The sequence below is a fragment of the Eriocheir sinensis genome, chromosome 25, assembly GCF_024679095.1.
Source record: "Eriocheir sinensis breed Jianghai 21 chromosome 25, ASM2467909v1, whole genome shotgun sequence".
NCBI lineage: Eukaryota > Metazoa > Arthropoda > Malacostraca > Decapoda > Varunidae > Eriocheir > Eriocheir sinensis.
This window is the reverse complement of record NC_066533.1, coordinates 10,197,603-10,212,810: the sequence shown is the minus strand read 5'-3', so window position 1 is coordinate 10,212,810 and position 15,208 is coordinate 10,197,603. Positions and strand designations below refer to the sequence as shown.

General features: G+C 39.4%; 2 protein-coding genes across 4 annotated transcripts in view; both read right to left on the bottom strand.

Moving 5' to 3' along the window:
* Positions 1-4,723, bottom strand: part of LOC127003336 (protein phosphatase 1 regulatory subunit 16A-like) — a 42,685-nt gene extending 37,962 nt beyond the window's left edge. The window contains exon 1 of the mRNA XM_050869847.1: positions 3,724-4,723. The gene's annotated coding sequence lies outside the window, so the exon portion shown is untranslated. The remainder of the gene's footprint in view (positions 1-3,723) is intronic.
* Positions 4,724-4,865: 142 nt separating this feature from the next.
* Positions 4,866-14,582, bottom strand: LOC127003341 (probable dimethyladenosine transferase). Of its 3 annotated transcripts, none has more exons than XM_050869856.1 (6): positions 14,420-14,582; positions 11,048-11,267; positions 10,468-10,677; positions 9,988-10,194; positions 8,475-8,618; positions 4,866-7,948 (listed from the first exon to the last, which is right to left on the bottom strand). In XM_050869856.1, the coding sequence occupies exons 1-6, from the start codon at positions 14,506-14,508 to the stop codon at positions 7,754-7,756; spliced, it is 1,065 nt and encodes a 354-aa protein (XP_050725813.1). In that variant the 5' UTR covers positions 14,509-14,582; the 3' UTR covers positions 4,866-7,753. The 3 variants fall into 3 exon arrangements, with proteins under 3 accessions (XP_050725813.1, XP_050725815.1, XP_050725814.1); XM_050869858.1 differs by having other exon boundaries at positions 14,316-14,472; XM_050869857.1 differs by lacking the exon at positions 14,420-14,582 and adding an exon at positions 11,573-11,732.
* Positions 14,583-15,208: the final 626 nt, after the last annotated feature.

Sequence of the window (15,208 nt, the reverse complement as noted above, 5' to 3'; positions counted from 1 at the left end):
AGGTATTAGTATTATATTATTCGAACGTACATATTTACATCAGTATTAGCATTAGTACGTACATTTATATTAGTATTGGTATTATTAGGCTTAGCAATGAATATTATACAAGATATTTTCGAAGTCTGGTTGTTGGTTGGGGAGCTTACAAATCAGAGGAAGTGTTGGAATGTAGGACTGGCCTTTCATCATTACCACCACCACCACCGCCATGGCATCCTAACAGACAAGATATAACAGTTATGGGGCATAGAAAGTGTGCCCCGTGCGGTTAGGACTCGCACCACTACCCCGGGGGCCGACTTCGCTAACTTTCTTCTCTCACTCTCTCCCCCACCCTCTCTCTCTTTCTCTCACGCACATGGGAACGCTGATGATATTCTCTCTCTCTCTCTCTCTCTCTCTCTCTCTCTCTCTCTCTCTCTCTCTCTCTCTCAAAACATTCATGGGAACGATTCTGTTTCCTCCTCTTCCTTCTCCCTGTTCTCTTGCATGGGAACCTTCATCTGTGCCTCACCTCCTCCTTCCCTCCTCGTCTTCCTCACATCATTCCTATCTCATGGGAATTAACCTTCTCTCTCTCTCTCTCTCTCTCTCTCTCAGGCTTATCTCCTTTCAATGATAATTCAAAGGCATTTTTTTTTTTTTAGCGCTCTCCCCCTCGGGCCTCCTCCTCCTATTCATTTCTCACCCTCACCTTTTTATTCAGATTTCTCCCACACACTACCCATCCTCAGGTACGTGGTGTTAACTCCTTGGGCACAGTCTTCTCATGCTTTCTTTAACGATAGATTTTCTCTTCGAATTTTTCCTCCTCCTCCCTAATATTAACACAGCCTTCTTTTAGTTTCCTCTCCACTAACCATGACTTTTTCCTCCTCCTCCCCCTTTCTAATATTATGTTCACAGCCTTCTCCAAATTTGTTGATAGCTTTAATTAAACGTACACGGCCTTATCATCATCCTCTTCTCTTAAAATATTCGTATGTCATCCTCCTTCCTGTATAATGTCTCCTCTCCACATACTTCTCCAATTTTCGTCCTTCTCTTGCTCCTCTTTTCCCATCTCTTACTCTTTTATTTCCCTCCTCTTGCTCCTCTTATCCTTCTCTGGCTCCTCCATTCACTTTTCCTCCTGCTCATCTTTTCCCATCTTATGCTCTTCTGTTTCCATCTCATCCTCTTCTATTTGCATCTCCTTGTTCCTCTTTTTCCTCTTCTTACTCCTTCTTTTCATGCTCCTCTTTTTTCCTCCTAGATCCTCATGGTCTCAACTCTTAATCGCATAAGCATCTTTTCTTACATCCACACGCACACCCTCATCCTCTAATACTCTCAAGGGTGACATGAGTAGGGTAGGGTAGTGGCAGGGTCCGATGGAGGGTCACTCAAGCTCTTACTCAAACCCTTCAAGTGGATGGCTTTCTCCCGCGGCGGGTCTTGGCGGGAAAAGTTGCTGGATTTCACTACTGACCCCATGACGCGCCACCCATGATTACGCAGCACACGCCTGGATTCCTTATTCTGGCGCCTCTCCTTCGCTTTTCGTTTCGTGGTTATATTATTTATTTTATTCAGCTGTTCCCCTTCTGTTGGTTTCCATCCTCTGAGCTCTTCCTCCACATTCTTCTTCCATTCTCTATTGGCCCATTTTCTCTTATACTGGATTATCATCGTCTCGTGATTACACCCTTTTCATCATCCCATTCTTCTCCTCCTCTCCCTCCCCTAATCAGGCTAATCTATCTCCTCCTCTTCCTGCCTTCCCTCTAATCTTTCCTCCAACGTACTTCTCTTCCCTTTCTTTAATTTTCTATCTCAATTTCCTATTCTAGCACTTTCATTTCTAATTAGTTATATATATTCATCAACCTATTTTCCTCCTGTAATTCCTTCCCTCTTGTCTCTTAATTTTTTTTTTCCTATTTCGTTATCTTCATTCCATAGCTCAATTCTTCATCAACTCTCCTGTTTTTTCCTCATCATTCTTCTAATAATCTTTCCCCATTTTAACCTTTCTATTACAACACCGGCCTTCCCCCTTCCTCTTTTCCCTTCTCGTCCTCCGCAGTTATAACACCTAGCTCTGGCCTTCCCCACCTCTCCTCCCCCCCCTTTTCTTTTCACCTTTAACCACGTAATTTCCCTTTGTCTTCTCAAGAGTCCCTCAGACATTAGTTCGATCTCTTCCTCCCTGATTCCTCTCCTCCCGTCCCTCTCTCCATCACTCGCTCCCTCCGCCTCATCACCACCACGGCCCCAAACCATGCAGTAACCCATAATTTAGGGAGATGTATACGCTTGCCCTTCGATTCTCCCTCTCTCTCTCTCTGTGACGCCGCAGGCCCGCAAGATACTTCTCCGAGATGCCTCAGCGGTCAAAACAAGGTTAACTCACACTTTTTACGTTGCGGTTTTCTGGAAGCTGCGGTCCCAATGATAAAGACCAGGAGGCTATTGTATTACTAATTGTTAAGTGTTGGTTGACATCGATAATTGCTTCGTGCTGAGACATCGCGAAATTATTGGTTCTCGCCACAAAATGTCTCTCGATTCTTCTTCAAGGTCAGGTGATTTGATGGTGCTTTTATCTGGTAACTGTGTGATTATTGTTTTGGCTAATTGAACCTATATCACTGTTCACACTCTTGAGAATTTTCGTACACTCGTCATCTCTCTCCACTCAGAACAATAAGAACAACAATAAGAGATGGCGCCGTAACTTAAATCCAATACATAACCTAATCACAAGCTAAAAAGGACACGCTTGCATAGGTTAGACTGGGTTACCCTTACCATCACTTTTGACTAAGAATAATACAATGATAACAACAATAAGAACAACAATAAGAGATGGCGCCGTAACTTAAATCCATTACATAAGCTAACCACAAGCTAAAAAGGACACGCTTCCATAGGTTACACTGGGCTGCTCTTACCATCACTTTTGACTAAGAACAATACGAACCACAATAACAATAATAAGAAGAAAAAGCCACGTTTCGATCAATTAACATTATAAGCCTAATTACCTCCACTTGAAAACCGTATCATTGAAACAGACGAAAGAAGCAAGTTTACACGCAATAACTACTAGGCTATATATACGTATACCACTTTCCACGAAGAACAATTATATGAACCACAATAATAAGAATAACCTACGTTTCGCTGCCTAATTTAGTTGACATGACAAGCCTAATTATAACCACTTGGAAACCATATATCATTTCAACAAACGATATACACTTACTTTAATATATAACGACCACTTTCTACTCATCCGAACCACAACAATAATAATAATTTGCTGTCTTAGTCAATATTAAACCCCTATAACTACCTTCACTTAAAAACCATATATCATTTCAACAAAAAAAAGAAGCAAGTTTTCATTCATACACCACTAACAACCACTTCCCACTACAAGAACAATCAAACAAACCACAACAATAATAATAATAATGTCACGGTTCGTCTTAGTCAATATTAAACCCCTATAACTACCTTTACTTGAAAACCATATATCATTTCAACAAACAAAAGAAGCAAGTTTCCATTCATACACCACTAACAACCACTTCCCACTACAAGAACAATCAAACAAACCACAACAACGAGACACACTTCACTGCCTCACTAAAACACTTCACTCCACCCTTGAAACTTGAGGCGAACCACTTGGCAGCCACTAAACTCTCCTTGTAGTTTTCCGTCACTAACCTTGACCACGCTGTAATGGACTGCCTCTTGGGAACACACGGCGGCCCTTTGCCCTGCTGGTGGTTGGGGGCTGCTGGAAAAGGAATAACAATGGCTCTGAGTCGTGCCTCCAGCCGCCACAGAATCACAAACGAAAATGAGATGATAGACTTCGCCTCGCTTTGCTACGTACGGTTTTCTACTGCACCATTTTCACTGTGTTGTCCCGCCTATTGATGTGGCTTGTATAATTTTTGTGTGTTTCTGGTTATTATTGTCTCGGAACTCCACTTTCTTTGCTATGTTCGTATTCAAGCTCCTCTTGGTATATACATCAGTGTTGCCACATCGGGTCAACACAGCTACGCATGATATGTCTCGCTAATACCTTGGACTGCGTGTCATTGCGGTTTTCTCTATTTTTACATGTTTTCTTGTGGTTATAGCGAGTGTTAGTGTCTTAAGAAGCAAGTGGTATGTCATTAACTATCATGAACGTATTTATAGTGATTTCTTAACTATTATTACGCAATTCGTCAATATACAAAGCTCCATAAATATTATAAGGCTTCCCATGTGTTTCTTTGACATGGTGTGTACTGATGAGCCTCTTCCATTATGTATCAACTAATAATGCGACCTTTATCAATACGTAAACTCCCACACTGGCATTAGATGGGCTTCTATAAGGAGGCCACTCCATAGAGGTGTAAATGGCGCGCCCTTCGCTCGGCCACACCATTCCTGCCGGCCACGCCCACACCCACCCTGACCTTTACGGAGCCAAGATATAGCGCGCTCATCCCCGTTCCAATGTCACGCTGATACACACAGCTGTCACCACACAACTTGAGGGAGAAATCGATTCTTTTTTCACCATTTTTTGGATGATTTCTTGATATTAGTGATTCAGGCAATGCTCAATGCTTTCGTTTTTAGTACAATCGAGTTTTCAAGTGATTCAAGTGATACGCACAGCTGTCAGCACATTACTTGAAGGGGAAACCAATTATGCTTTTTTTCATTCACATTTTTTCTATAAATTTTTAACATTAGATTCATGCAAACACCCAATACTTTCTCTCTTCACATAGTTTTCAAGTGATTCAAGTTATACGCGCAGCTATCAGCACATAACTTAATAGGGGAAATCAATTATAATCTTTTCACACCATTTTAATTTCTTTATAGAAGTGAGATTCAGGCTAGTTCAACCCCACCAGCATGGAAAGATGGGACTCGTATCTTAGGCCGCGAGTGTATGCAAACGCTCTATACTTTCTCTTTTTTCATACATTCAAGTTTTCAAGGTTGCAGTTTTGTATAACGGTATCTGGTGGATGATATCAACAAGGTGGTCTGAATAACAAATGCAAGGGATGATAGTCTGGGCACTGAGGTTACTTCTTTTAACCGCTAAATATAAAAAGAATACATTATCCATATTTGCTGCCATACCTGTCATGAATACTACGATACCTTTCCAACCAACAAGTGCCAATAAGTTACACCCTCCAAGAAGCCATAACCTACCGCATGCCTTGACAAATGGTAGTGTGTGATGGGCCATATTTACCAAGTCCACCAGTGCGTGCATGAAAGGGGAAGGGTGGAGCAGCTTGACGAATCTTAACTTTAGGCGATGTGACCTTTTAAATTATTCAACTTCCTGATAGTAAAAGCTAATCCCTACATACACAGAATTTTAGCAACGCCTGTTTAGTAAGATTACTGGAATATCAATACATTTATAGCAATTAGTGAATGATTAGGATAATGCAGATTTTGGTTACTTGTAAGTAGATGTGAAAATAAGATGAATTTACATGATAATTCCAACAACTTTCCTATAATTTCTCTGCCATGGCTTCTTTGCTATAATGCTGAACTGGTATTATAATTTATCCCTGTACCCAGACAAAATGTTCAGTTGTGGACAAAAATATTGCCCATTACTCTATTTAGCCCTTTCCTGTGTGGCAAGCCACATGAGGTAGGGTAATGGAGGGTAGGGAAACGATACAGGCAGAGGAGGATGGGAGTGGACACTTAACTGGTGGAGGGGAGCAGCTTACCAAGTCACAATAAATTTAAGAGAAAGGTGATCTTTTTTTGTCCACAACTGTGACTGTGGAGGAGACTGCAGCCTACACATGTACCTTGTATTCAAAATATATCTATATAACATGGTTTCACTGGTGTGTCACTATATGTACATCTCTACATTGTTAATTACACAATACAAACTACCACAACAATGAAGGAACTCACTCTCGTTCCTTTTTACTCTTATTCCTATTCACCCAGTAAAGCCCCAGCAGTAGGCATGACAACAGCTGCCAACTCTCATCATGATTCATAAACGTGACATTATTACCTGCCATCAAATAAATTACCCCAGGATCCTCCCCACTAGGAGTGTTATGAACAAAAGTACCTTCACCCCTTGAATGTGTGTGTGTGTGTGTGTGTGTGTGTGTGTGTGTGTGTGTGTGTGTGTGTGTGTGAGATCATGTATACATCTGTGGGTTCTCAATGTCTCGAAGTAAACAGTACTAAACTGAGAATCCACTAGGAAGGTGAATGTCTGACTGTGATGCAGTTTGTGACCAGAACAATGGACCCACAGTACTCTTCACTGTGTACTGAAGCTCCTATTGTAGTATACATCTGTATGGTGTCCACTTAGTCAAGGAGTGAATTTCTTTTGCATATACATCTTACCTCCTCTTGTAAAATATGTGAATTTAGAAAAGTTATGTAACTTTTAAAGGAGAGAAAAAACTCTTCTTCATATAAATTAATCCTCATTGTAATAAAAAAAAAAAACTTATAAAAATAAAGTAATTAATTTGATGACAAGAAACAATTAAGAATATAAATACATGGCTTAATCTGTGACTAGCACCAAGACCCTAAACCTAACAATCCGTCAACAAGTAGCACACACTTGCAAAGAGGAAAAAATTGTCTTCACTCCAGCAACACCTCACTAAGCCAGTGTTACTGCTATAAAATATCTTGTCTTTTGTTTCTGACCTGTTTAAGCTTTCTTGAGTCACCTGCTTCAACTGTTTTATTTTTATCTGGCATGGCATTATCTTTTTCTGTGTTTTACTTCCTACTTGAGGTTTCCTGTACACCACAAGATACTAACAGACTCCACAGTTCATATGAATGTATCACAGATGCAGAAGTAAAGATAATTTTTCTCTGGCAAGTGTGCTTTGGCAACAATGAATAACAATGATGGTAAGAAATTAATACCTTGCTCACTAACACGTCACAGTGAAACTTTACCATAACAGACCAGCTTAAACATTGACAGCTTTGACCATGCAAATTATCTGAGATCTCCAGCACCTACTCTCTCTACTCTGTACTGGCTTCCTGGCACTCAAGTTTCAAAAGCAAGTGTCTCTCTGAAAATACTGATATGGTACCGATGTGAAGTGCAAGATGTAAAGAATGATCATTGGCTAAATGTTATTTTCTGATGAAAACTTTCAATCTAATCAGTTTACACAGCTGGTCTATTATTGGAGCATTTTTACTGTATATTTTCATTCCAAGAAAGAGAGCACTAAAGTTCAGAATAAAAACTTGGTCCATTTCTCCCTTCAGTCAAGTCGCCACACACCACTATGTAGTGACAAGCAGGGATTCCAAACGCCGATAATACTTGGCAAGACACCACAACACTCTTACTTCGGAACAAACTCAGGAAACACACTGCCTCCAAGGCAACAGAACTTCCCTTCCAACCATTCCCTTGCAAACTTGATTCTCACCAGTTCCAAAAACACAAAATGACACAAAATTGTAAAAGTGAAGGCACTAACACTCTCAGACCATGCCAGAGCAGAGTATTTTTCTTCCTGCACACTACTTGTCTTGTTAGATAGTTTTTAAATACTCACACCTGAGCACTTGCAGAACAAAGCTAATTATGTGTATAAATAAATAAATACAAGATAAAAGACAACAATAAGTCTAATTATAAACCTGATCATTAATTTAGATCAAACACTCATCTAACAAAACTAACAACCTATACAAAGTGAACTCCTTCTTTATTGAATGCATGTAATAGAGCTAAAAAGTCATCCTGATCCATCTGTCTGGCTCGCTTCTTGTCAAACTTTCCATTGATCAAAATATCCTCTACTTTATCCTTTATGGAGAAATCTTCTGGGATTTTCCTCTCTTGTAGGGAGCACCAAGTTCTGTAGTTCTTGTCTAATGTCTAAAATTGAGAAAAGGCTTTATTAGAAACTACAGGAAAAATATTTGTTTATTGCTATAAAATTCACAACTTACATTTTGCATCTGCATAGTCATTATTCATGGTGGAGATCACACACTGAGTGAGCCAAAGGATATGTGAAATAGAACTCTTCATTATTTTTAAGTGACTAAGGATATATTCCCACTAAATCCATGTACATTATCATGATTGATTTTTGAGGAATGTAACCTAATCATGTAGCGAGAGATTCCTGTATCTTCAATATGCAAGATGTTGAATTTTTTCAAGCATCTTCTATTACGAGCCACAGTTTATGAAAAATGTGTATCTTTTGCTGCCATTTTCAATTGTTTTATTACCAAATACACACTGGTGAGCCTTTGCATGCATCCTTGTTTATCAACTGTAACCATGGAATTCAAATGAGATATCTTGCTTCCTTCTTGCTGCTACTTAACATTACCCATCACATATAAACCCAGCTCTGTGTTAATGGTGAAGGTTCAAGAAGGATAAAACTGACCTGTAGCACTGATGACTGTTTGAAAGCTGCTGCGAGGGTCTTGTTTTTCCTTACAAAGACAATACGCAGGAGGCCATCCCACTCTGAGAAGTTGATGTTAGGCACTGGGTTCTTGGGCTCAACTCTCACCACGGAGGATTCCACCTGCAGACACAAAGGTGCACAGATGTAGTAAAGTGCAAAACTTATACAAAACTTCTTGGCTGAAAGGTTAACAAAGTATTGAGGGTGAGAAAGAGTTATATAATGGGCCTTTAGGGATACAAATTGTAAAGAGTAAAGAACAGGAGTATTTACAACATTCAAAATTTTAAAATTTACATCTTAATAAAAAATATAAACAAATAATAGTTTTAATTCACCCTCAAGCATATAGAAAAAAATTATATACTAAGAATAGAGACAAAAGGAGGGCAGACTTAACATAGGTATTTAAACAGCTCAGAGATTATGCATACAAGGGGCAAAGGTTACACAGTACATTTAAAGGTAAGATAAGCATTTAAAGGCCAGTTACAGATATATACCACATTCGCAGGTCTGGGTACAAGGATCACACAGATACTGCCCCCCTCGTAGATTACACAAGTTCACTCACGACAAGATTACACGGGTGGTAGCATGTAGGTGGCGCAGACACTTAACACACACACTGATTACATGAGTACTTAACAAAAAAAAATGCAGATAGTCACGTCCAGACGGCTATTAAGCATTGTCGTACATATGCACCAAGCCAGATAACACAGTGGGAGTTTAAATGACCAGAACAATGGAAGAAAGGATAGTTACAAAAAATAGGAAAAAAAGTAACTAAAAATAAATGAAACAAAAATAAAATAAATAAAAATAAGTAAGTATAATAATAAATAATCAATTGAAATGCATGAATAAGTAAGCAGAATAGTGTAAAAACATAGAAGGGAAGATACATATATAAACGAAAATATGAAATAATGAAAGTAAAATTATATAAAGACAAAAATAAAATAAATAAAAATAAGTATGATAATAAATGATTAAAAAATAACAATTGAAATGCATGAATAAGTAAGCGGCATAGTGTAGAAACAGAAGGGGAGATACATGTATAAAAGCACACCAACGCACCAACCATGTGGCATTAGTACTTTCTACATTACACACAGATGCATTTCATTCACTCACATGCCTGACTGCATGTAAATGAATTCTGAAATCAATCTAATCTAACCAAAAGCAGTTAAGAGATGCATGTGTTCTCCTAACCTCAACTACTTGTACTATTTAAGCACACAAAGCTACTATCACCATGGGATTGCTATTTCCGAGGACCAGTAATTATGCTGTCAATAAACCAGTCAAGAAGAGTTAAGAATAAGCATACAGCCTACATGCACACTAAACTCATAGGTAGTGGCATATGTTGCTTCTGCTTCTAAAAAAAAGTAGTTTCAAGATCCATATGAAAAGTTGGAAGCACAGGAATAGTTACCAAAGCAATAACACGTAGGCCAAATATAGAGGGACTAACCTTAGGTGGTGGCCGGAAGTTGTTTTTGCCAACCCTCATAAGGTGGTCCACTTTGGCCAGCAGTTGTGTGTTGGCCGTCAGTCTGCAGTACAGCTTGTCACCTGGCCGAGCCACCAGTCGCTCAGCAAACTCCTTTTGAAACATGAGCACAGCACAGCGGAACAGCGGTCTGTGCAGCAACAGCTTGAATACAAAGGGGGAAGAAATCTGCAAAACAAAGACAAGATCTACTTTAACATTTACAGAACACAGTAAAAATTTATACCCTGTTAAACAAATGGGAAGAAAAGGTGCATTATAAAGATAATTACAGTAGACAGAAAGTAAATTTCTGAAAAGATCGCATAAATTGTTATAAGATTATTTTTTATGAGAAATCTAATAATTATCAAACATTAGTAAAATGAGTTTACTAGATCCTTCACTGTGCTGCACCTACCAAGGTATACCTACACCTACAAACACTAATGCAACACAAACCTGGTAGGGCAAGTTAGCCACACAGACATCAAAGGTGGGCAGGTCAGCCTTCAGCACGTCTCCTATCCTGATGTCCAGCTTGGAGTGGTACGGTGTGGAGAGGAAACGTTTGTGCAGCTCAGCAACCATCCTTGAATCTATCTCACAGGCCACCACTCGCTTCACCCTTTCTAGAAGCTTGACTGTCATGTTACCAGTACCAGGACCCACCTGAAGGGAGCAATTAAGGTTACTGCTGTGTATAGTATTACTTATTTGTATATTTACAGGACTGAGTCAAGCTCTTAGTGCCCTGTATATTATGACTAAGTATCATGTCTTTTTCTGGACTCGAGTATGTAGTTGTTAACATGTGATTTAGTTTGGTAGCTAATGCATTCCACTTAAATACCATGTTTGATTAGAAAAACACAACTTCCTAACACCTATATCATCTCTTATTTGGTATGCAGACATTTAAATGTGTAAGTGTGATGAATTGATCTTCTTAAGAGTCATCCTTAGGGAAGATTTTGAGCTTGAATCAAACAGAATAAAAATGGAAAAACTTCAAAGCTTTCTGAAATTTTGTAAAGCTCACCTCAAGAACCGTGTCCGTTGCTTTGAGTCCTGCCTTTTCCAGCATGGAAGTAATGACGAGAGGGTTCTTGAGGATGTGCTGGCCAAGGTCTGTGTTGAAGACGAGGCCCTGCGCTGGTGCCCCCGAGGCTGGCTTGGCCCCCTTCACCCCCGCCTTGGTGCTCACCCGACTCACTTCTCGGTGCACCCGGCATTTTTTCAGTGTTGGGGCTTTCGGCATTCTGAAAATAAGGGGAAAGCTTCTTACTTTTTCTGTGCATATGTGAAATTTAAATAAATATAGGGAGTAAATGGGAATGTGAAGGGGAAGGGATGGTGTTTTCTTCTGGAACATAATTAATCTAGTTTTCTTGAATGGAAATTTTGTTGTGAAAAAATAAATAAATAAATAAAAAATCTTCGGTACTAAAGACTAATACTTGCTGCATAGAAAAAACAGACATAGTGAGGGAAGAATGGATTTAGGTTTTGTCTCTAAAGTGAAAGATGAAAAAGAAATATCATGACAGAGGAAGGTGATATTTACCTGAAATCTAATTCAACACCTGTGACACACAACACTTGACTGCCCAACTCAGGTGACTACACAAGTACTGGCTCCCCTCGCTGGCCTGATGATGCCTCCTCTCACAAGCCACGTAACCTCCCACAGTATGAGTAAGCACACACACTCATCACTATGTTAACAATAATTATAATAATCTCAAGGCCTTAGATAGAGGGGGCCCTTATCATGCTGGTGCCACTCCCCCAATCTGTCTGCCGTGATAACAGTGGGAAATCTCAGCCTCAATAATTATCTTATGTAAGTGGTCTTTAATGACATCCATTCCCTTTAACATAATGTAATCTGATAGTTAATGCATATACAAATTCTGAATTAGATTTACTGCATAATAATATATATACATATTCAGTACTTTACCTCTGACTTGAAGAGAAAGACAAATACAATAAACAACCTTCTATGAAATATGTACATCATCTTTTGAACTCTTTAACTCTTCAGTTATCATCTGCTGAGGAACTGCCATTCTTCTTATTTCATTGATATTTCATCTGGCACTCATTACCCTCAAGTGCTCAAACTCCCCAAACTAACAATCAAACTTAAAGTTAACCAATGCCAAGATGGGGGTTTCAGAATCACAAAAATTTTACATTTCATAATGTCAGAAGAAAATACTCTTCCTCTTGTAAGAATAAGTGAAAGGTTTCAGTATATATGAATACATTTATCTATCCTCTCTCATCCCTATTTTCAAAGTCAGTTTCCATAATAAAACTGTAAATTAAAAGATTTATTTCTTTTGTCTACCATACATGTGGCATAACTATGCAGTTTAGTACTCAATAAAATTGTCTTATATGCTGTTTTTTCATGATGGAAATCCCTCAACAACCTTTGGTGGGTGCTAAGGTTTGGGATGTTCGGGAAAGGGAAAACCGTAACAAGGATTTTGCAAGGACCTGCAACTATAAAAATTTTAATTCCAATCAAACAGCACATAATTTTAACCTATGGAACAAAAGCCTGTAAACTTCTGGGTTTGGTTTTGGAAAATATAACTACTAACTGTTATCTACTATACTAGACAACCTGCTTGGCCTTTTATCTCAGAAATGGAATAGAGAAACCTCTAACCCTCTCACAAGTAAAACTAATCTAAATTATAAATATTATATTTTCCAAATATAAAGAGAAGTTGATGAGTGAATGGCTGCCCCTTTGCTGTGACTGCCTCTGTGCTGCTGGTCCCATATGCCAAGTTGAGAAAACTGGCTCGGGTACGGTAAGTTACTATGATTGGCTGGGGCTACGGAATTTTTTTTTAACTTTAAGTACATATGACATTTCATGAAGTTTAATGTTTTTCCTATATTTATCGGTAAATAAGTAGCCTGTTACTGTTTAATAGCATTTAACTAGGTATGGTAACAAATATGGCAAAATTAAACCTATCACAGTTGAAGTAGTAATACTGTAACATAACACATTGCTTTGAACTTAAGTAATCCATCACTGCTAAATTAGTGATGGCAACCTTCGTTGAGCAGTGGTCAGCGTGCCTGGCTACAACTCAATAAGCCAGGGTTCGAATCCCGGCCCGGGAGGTCAGTGTGCAGCTCACCCAGCTGTTCATCCTCCCTTTTAGGCTGGTCGATAAATGGGTACCTGAAGCAACCTGGGGTATGTAAATTGTGGCAATCCCGGATTTAACATTGGCCCATGTCCTAAGGTAACTGGTTCTTACCTACCAGAGGCTCAAAGGGCCAATGGTTCTGAGATGAGCACCACGGCCACACACATCTATTGCGTATACACCCACTTTTCCTTTACCTGGTACCTAACTTTGACCAAGATTGTGCATTGCTTAGAAATGCCATAATTCAAAAAAATTAAGAAAATCTTAAAAAAAAAGATTTGTCCAGAAAGATGAATGATAATAATAAAACACGTTTATCAATGTTTTAAGAAATGAAAATTGTGTTAATAATATGGTTACTGAGTCCTAACAGCTCCTGTCTACCTAAACAATGAATGAAAAATTAATTCATATTTTTTAAGTATGAAGTAATTTGTGCAACATTCAACACAGTAACATATTGCTTTGCAGTCTGAAATCACTTGTTCATGGTATTAGGTTCTTAAAATATGGTCTGGGGGAGGGGATATATCATGGGATTTAATTCTATTTATAGCATTTTGGCAGTGAAGCACAGGTCAGTTGAGTTAAATTTAGTAAAGTTAGGCCAGGCAAAGTTAGGTTAGATTTAATTGTTTATGAAAAATACGATATGCTTTGTGCTGCTCCTTTGGTTATTGTCTCTGGCAGCCAACGAGTGTACTTCTAGAAGTTAACTGGTTAGGGTGGGGCCTGATAGTTTATAAATAGTTCTTTAGGTGGGGCCCTGTTAGTTTATAAATAGTTCCTAACTCATTGAGCAGCAACAGGTTACTATCTTAATCAATTTTGCTGTGCAGGCCCATAGATAACTGCACAATATCGACCTTACTGACTAAGCACTGTCTGGCAAATCGGATTGCCTCACATTGCAGTAAACGGAAGACTTGAATGTTGCCTTGGGCCGAGGGGAGTAAACCCACACTCCACTAACCAAGCCGGTTCCCCTGACAGCACACAGTGTATTGACATGCCCACTGATTCTATTTCTTCACCGTCAACCGGAATACTATAAATATGCCCTGAATAACCACCCCCTGCTCTCCGGTGTGGCGCCACGGATCCATATGGCCCACCACACACCTTGTCCAAGAACGGCAGAATGGTGACGAGACGCTCTGTTCTGCTTCTATACGTGTCCTGTACCCCTTCACATACCCGCCGGAGGACACACGGTCAATACTTACGTCTCGGCGGGTAAATGTGGGCCAGGCACTGCAGCCGCCTCTGCCGCCCCACGTGGATGTGTTGACAGGGAGCCACGGAAGGAACACATTCACCGACCTCACAGTAATTCTAAACACCCACCATAAGCACCAAATATAAAGAAAACCAATAAATATAGTTAATCTTTATAATATACACTTTCAAAAAGGCAATATAAGGTGATACATGCCAAAATTTTGCAATTTACCATTAACATTCTAGCGACTCATGGCAACTTTATGTTTACGTCTGCTAGAGTGCGGTGCCGTTAAAAAGGCTGAATATTGAGCCCTTATTACGTATGAATGCAAACCCCTTATTAATGCTTCCTCCCATGTGCTGACCAAGTAAATAGCCTTAAAGTGACCCATAATAGAGTGTGGGAAGCGGTCATATGCCCCTGAAAAGTGTTGGTTCAATGGGAAGTGCCAGCTGGGTAGTGCATGCGAGTGCCTGTTCCTGACCCGCAGCATCCCGTGACCCCACCCGTGCCTGCTCGCTCTCTCTCTCTCTCTCTCTCTCTCTCTGCTTTACCTAAATTGAATGAAATCATGCGTGCAAAAAGTATGCGGGACATACTTGCTTATAACAGAACAATAAGAGCATAATTCAGTCTTCTGTAAATGCAAAAAAGGTAAGACATATGGGTAAGAAAACACGTATTATTACCTCTCGAAGTCATGTCACATCGTAATTTCTTGACATACAATCTTGTGAAATGTAGGAAAATATTTTGATTCACTTCCTTCTCTCATGTCGAAACCTGCATG

What these genes read in the sequence shown, in the direction of transcription:
- LOC127003341 (XM_050869856.1), bottom strand. Translation starts at nt 14,508, where the DNA reads ATGTGTTCCTTCCGTGGCTCCCTGTCAACACATCCACGTGGGGCGGCA. An exon ending in TGGCTAACTTGCCCTACCAG is followed by an intron (nt 10,195 to 10,467) that starts GTTTGTGTTGCA and finishes TTTGTTTTGCAG; the next exon opens with ATTTCTTCCCCCTTTGTATT. An exon ending in AACAGTCATCAGTGCTACAG is followed by an intron (nt 7,949 to 8,474) that starts GTCAGTTTTATC and finishes TCTCAATTTTAG; the next exon opens with ACATTAGACAAGAACTACAG.